Source organism: Parasteatoda tepidariorum, chromosome 3 (assembly GCF_982258835.1).
Source record: "Parasteatoda tepidariorum strain Cologne lab strain chromosome 3, Ptep-v5.0, whole genome shotgun sequence".
NCBI lineage: Eukaryota > Metazoa > Arthropoda > Arachnida > Araneae > Theridiidae > Parasteatoda > Parasteatoda tepidariorum.
In genome coordinates, this window is record NC_141757.1 from 119,685,808 (window position 1) to 119,691,807 (window position 6,000).

The 6,000-nt window shown below is 27.2% G+C and overlaps 1 protein-coding gene across 5 annotated transcripts in view; it reads right to left on the minus strand.

Moving 5' to 3' along the window:
* LOC107449226 (homeobox protein extradenticle) overlaps positions 1-4,456 on the minus strand; it is a 325,818-nt gene extending 321,362 nt beyond the window's left edge. For 2 of the 5 annotated variants that reach the window (XM_087159978.1, XM_087159980.1), the window contains exons 1-2: positions 3,741-4,208; positions 3,466-3,539 (exon numbers count right to left, since the gene is read on the minus strand). In XM_087159978.1, coding sequence (XP_087016104.1) covers positions 3,466-3,539; positions 3,741-3,970 — 304 coding nt within the window. In that variant the 5' untranslated portion in view covers positions 3,971-4,208. Of the gene's footprint in view, positions 1-3,465; positions 3,540-3,620 lie in introns of all 5 variants that reach the window. The other 3 variants (XM_087159977.1, XM_087159979.1, XM_087159981.1) reach the window with 3 other exon arrangements.
* Between the last annotated feature and the right edge of the window lie 1,544 nt (positions 4,457-6,000).

Consider the following 6,000-nt stretch of genomic DNA (forward strand, 5'->3'; position numbering starts at 1 on the left):
ACTTCATATGCATAGGTTAACTTCTCAAAGCAGTTTTCTGAAGCAACCCTGCTTCAAAATAATAATAAATAAAAAAATATTGGTAATATAAAATTTCTTAAACATTATCCAGTGGATTATCAAGTACACTAATTTCTTAATAAACAACTTATTTGAAAAATAAAATAGCAACAACTAATATGTATAAAAAATTCAGTGTCAAGAAGATAAAATATAAATGCTTTCTACATGCATACAAACTGTCAATTTTTTCTAAAATGTCTGCTATGACATACTATAACAAATATGAAATGAATAACAAACAAACAAAAAAATTTAATTCATTAATGTTATCACATCAAGACCCCAGAATAAATTTTTGATTACTTATGCGATTATTCAAATGAATATCTAGTTCAGTATTAGAAAAAATATATATATATAATGCTAACTCTAAAAATTCTTTTAACAATATAGCTTTAGTTTCCTTATCTTAAATATAAAAAATCAAATTAATGGAGGTAACAAAGGAATAAAGGATATAAATTATATAATAAATATTTGAATCTAAAATTACGTCTCTTTTTTTTTTAAAAAAATTTTAAAATGTTAAAAAAAATTAAGTTGAAGTCCAATAAAGAGTAAATCATATTCTTAACAAAAAAAATTAAACTATTTATATTAAATGTTAAGAAAGTGTAAGATGAAATCAAATAAAGAATGTGTACCTAAATCATATTAAACCAAAATTGATTTGTTTAAAAAAATTATTCATATTAAACACCGAAAAAAAATAACTAAGCACTCAAAAAAATTTTAATAAAATTCTGCCTGTATAGCTTATGTACTATTTTTAAGTTAAATTAAAACTCAACTTCAGAGCAATAATAGAAGAAAAAAATCTAAGCAAATATATAAAAACTAAAAGAACTTAGCAGAACATTTTATATAATCACATCTAAATTTTAAAGAAACATTTAGAAATTGATATTCAGACAATCTGTCACAAAGTGATAGAATAATATATCCTGATGTATCTAATACAGCTATATTAAATACTTCACAGAGTAAATGTTTTAAGTATACGAAAAATAACATGACACGGTTAATAACACAAATTGCAATGTGTAGACTCAAAATTATCAATTAGTAACAAATGTTTATACTCTTAAATAAATTATCCAGCTGACAAATAAAAGTGGGGGAAGTAAACTGCTGAAATGCACAAATGAAAATATTGCATTGTATAAAATCGAAATGCAAAGGCTACATGTAACGTACATGAAATTTAATCAAAATAAATTTTTATTGCTATAACAATGCTTACATGTCTTCTTTTTTTTATTTAATGATAAAAAAACTAACAATTACTTCCCATGAATGAAAGTTTTTTTTGGAGATAATTTGGAAGGTAAGATCAAGAGTTTGTAGATGAAAAGTTCTAGGCTCATTTCAAAATTTTCTGAAATCTAGACTTTTGAGTTATAACAAAGTAAAATTTTAACCGAAATCAGGGAAAGTATATAAAGCTGCTTATTTTTACAAGATCATATCACAGACCTAAATTTAAAATTTTTATCAAATCTTCCGATTTGGTAAAAATCCCTGGAACTTTCCGAACACATAACTTATTTTGCCAAGTAGGGAAGATCGTATGATAGAAATGTAAAATATTAGAGAATAAAAAGCATTAGCCTTTAAATAAATTATAATTTTCAATTATCTAAAACCAAAATGTCAAAAGCTACCGACTATTTAAAAATAATAAATACAAAAATAGCCTATACTGAGACAATCTCTGTTTTTATTCTCTCTAACCATATTTCTATATTATTTTGAACCATATCAAAAACTTATACATCTAATATATATTTTCTATATATGTAAATGTAAACTTTAAACTAAAAATTCTTAACAGCTAAGGAATAAATATTACATTTAAAAATACAAGTTACGTTATATTTACTATAACAATGAAACAAATCTTGGTACATTAATGTTACAATTTAAAATCTTTATCCTATCTATCTATTTACAGTTATAATACAGACAAAGTAATGAGTCATAATTAAGAAAAAGAAAAATGAACTAAAACAGAACTTGATATTAATATATGACAATGAGTATATATCTAATCACACATTTAGTTACGGTAAATTAATTTTACACCTACGAGTATACAACATCATGCATTTAATTTAAAATATATACTTTTATGCTTAAAACCCACGTATTCAAAACAAAGTACTACAACAAGTCTCCCCATGTTATAAAATTTAATATCTAACATCCATCAACTTTAAAATAAGTAAATAAAGAAAATATAACCAGAAGCTATGAAAAACGGTTATAAAATTTTTTATTAATTACAACACTGTTTTCTTTTAAAGTACATAAAACTAAAATTAGAATTTATTAATAGAAAATCATTATTCGAGATTAAATTCACAACAGTAATTTACCTATTAATAACATCTTTTGTCATACAACATATAAATTTAGTAACTCACATGTCAACAAAAGAAGCTCTTTGGTGAAGAGTAGGAATGAAGTATATATATAATTAAATATTGCTATATGTGATCACATGTATTATACATATACTTAAATGTTAATTAAATAATGAACTAAAAATTATTTTTATTACAATATATTAAACCTCCTCCAATGTCAATTATTGGAGTACTACAACTATGGAATTAAGAATGAAATATTAAAAGCTATTTATCAAAATATACCAAATATTTGTCATAATTTGAAAACAAAGATCGTGTGATCATTTACAATCAAAAAATTTCTTCAACAAGTAAACAAGCGGAAGAAATAAGCACATCTTCAAGTAAACAATGTTGTTTACATTTAATCAAGTTCGTTTACGAGCAGAGTAACGACTTGAAAACAGAAAACTTGTAATTCTGGAGTAAAATAAATGTGACAATTTCATCCCCGGTATATTGTTTAAATTGATTATAAACAATGTCGATGGTAACTATTCTCAAATGACGCGATTGTTGTAGCTTCACGGGGAAAACAAACATGTAAACAATGGAATTCTACATAAGAGCTCGCTTTTATAAGAAAATAAAACTGTAAACGAAGAGAAAAATTGCATTTGTTTTAATTATAGTTATGTAATTATAGTAAACTTGGTATGCAAACGCTGTACACAAGCTACGTGATTGTAGTAGCTTCATTAAGTAAACAAACATGTAAACAATGGATTGGGCATAAGAGTTGGCTTTTGAAGGGAAAAAAACTGCAAACAAAAATAGAAGAAACGGATTTAGTTTGATTATCTTATAGTAATTATAATAAAGCAAGCGCTGTAATAAAGCTACGCGACTATTGCTGACTTATTAGGTAAACAAACATGTAAACAATGGATTCGGAGTGAGACCCAGCGTTGAAAGAATACGAAACCTATAATTGGTGGGAAGAGATAAGATTATATTTGAATATGAATTCATGTATAAATAAATGACTTACCTGTTTTTTCTTTAATTTCACAGAGAACGCTAAACAATGCAGGCTTCATTCGATGACAGTTCAGCGTGTGTTTCCTACACGAGAGGAAAAAAACAACTCTCAGAACAGGGTAAATCCAATAGATAACATAAAATTTTAACAAAAAATAAACAAACACTGTATGGAACATGCGGTCTACTCATTGCTAGACCGATCGGTCAAATTAAGCGCGCCGTCGTGTTAGGCTTAGCACGATCGTCGCATAATTAGGACGATATTTCAAGACTGATGCATACCTAGCTTGTGCTTCGTCCAGACTTTGGTCCGTAATGTTCATAATTTGTTGAAGGATTTCAGATATATCGTGTTTTGGAGCGTCCTGGTCAGGGGTGCCCCCTTGGGACCCTTGATTAACAACATGAGACGGTTGGGCTAGTCCGTAGCCGTGTTGGGCCCCTACATGGCCGGCCATGCTCGCTGATGGTAGTTGGGAAACAGGATGCATCATTGTCTGTTGATCATTCATACTACGAGTAACACTTAATATTATAGAGTAAGGGGCCTGATTGTATCGGGGGCCCCTATCGCCGGCACAGTTTCAGCTCAGCACCAAACCCTTTGGCGAACTGCATCCATAAAATCCGTCGTACACCACCACGCTGCACTAAAACGGACTGTAATTGAGTGTTTTGATTGGGAATACTTTTGACGGACAGCAAGCGGCTCCAAGGTGGGTTGAACGATAATGCCAGTCAAGCCACTTCGCCATAAAAGATGAGCGTATGCCGCGACGATGACGACGTCATCGATTAGAACGACCAATCACAGCTCTGCGTCGTGCTCGCATTTCCCCAGCACCCGTACGTCAATCACGGAATTAAGCTCCTCCCATTGCTGTGATGGATGGCAAGCGGAAGTTCCGGTTGGATTTGAGCGCATGCTCCGAGATTTTTACTATGAATGTCGGGAATTATTCTGCAATGCAATGGCGGTTGTGTTGTAGCGTCTGCCCGAAATTTCGTCGGTTTCTTTACATATATATCTTCGACGATGTTTTGTGATGTTTACGTTCATATTTCATTTGGTTTTGGCTGATATTTTCTTAATCTAGTTCGATTCTGCCGTTTTTCTATTACAAAGGAATTACTATAATTTATGCTATATTATCGAACACCGAAATTATAATTTTTTTTTATTATTTCTATGATAATTTTTATCATATAAATGCCACTGAGTTGCGTTTGTTATTATATTTTAGTTTATTTTCTGCAATCCATTTGGAATGATAATATTTTATATGATTTTTAGTTATTGCTTTTTGACTTGGAGATTTCGTTTCAATATTTTTGTTTGTATTATAGCTGCAATTTTTACTTTTTATTGACACTATATGAGATCTCTTTGTGTAAATCTGTATTGTTAATTAAAATATTTGCAGTAAAAAAAGGTTTTCATAAAAATTTTCAAAAGTTAATGATAGCAATAAATTGCATCCTTTAAAAATTTGTACTTTTATTTTTTTAATGGTTGTGAAAGATGTTATTGTTTTTTTTTTTTTTCTAAATTTTATGTTTTAACACTTTTTTTCTAGTCTACTGCTTATTTTATGTATATGTTTAACGAAGTTTCTTTATACAATTATCTTAAGCACTATAGAAGTAGTAGTAGTTATATATTACCATAGGATAAATTGAAGATTTTGTAAGAACTCATTTATTACTTCTTATTTTGTTATAATTATAACATTAGGTTTTTTTTTATAATTATAATGAAAAATTTTTCTTATGTTAATCTTAAAGTAAGAATTTATATTGACTACACAACACTAGTTTATTGTTATTGATCTCAATATCATTAGGATTTTTGTACTAATAAAATTATATTTTTTACATATTAACAATGAATCAAAAATTATCTTTTGATTCATTCTGATTGATTATTGTTAGTTTATTCAACTGATTTACCACAATAGAATAGAGAATTTTTCCTTACAGCAAAATGCTTTTTTTTTTTTTTAAATAAATGATTTTTCTTAAATGCAATGTTGTGATTATACTCTTATTTATTTATTATCTTAATTAGAGTTTATAAGCTCTTAAATCACATACTTTGTTAATTTACTATTAAAAAGTATCAATTCTTGCTACATTATTATTTAAAGTATAGCTACATTGTTAGATTATAATTATTAAGTATACTTTGTTGCAGTTATTTTTAAGTTAATATTAAAGAATTATTTTCTCAAGTGTACATTATTGTAAAATAAAAATTCTAGTTACAATTTTATGACTTAATGAAATTAGGTGAATATAGATTATTATTCCATGCATTATGAAGTATACATTGTTCTTACACGTAATTTTGTAATAAAATTTTTTATCATTGTTATGTTATTCTTATAAAGCATTCTAGCTACAATTTTGTTCTTTTTTACAAAAACTTTTTTTTTATGACAAAAGTAGATAAACATAGAATATTATTTAATTGTAAATTATTGTATATTATCAATGGCAGCATCAATTTTTTTTTTCTAAAATTATTATATTTTTATTTTAT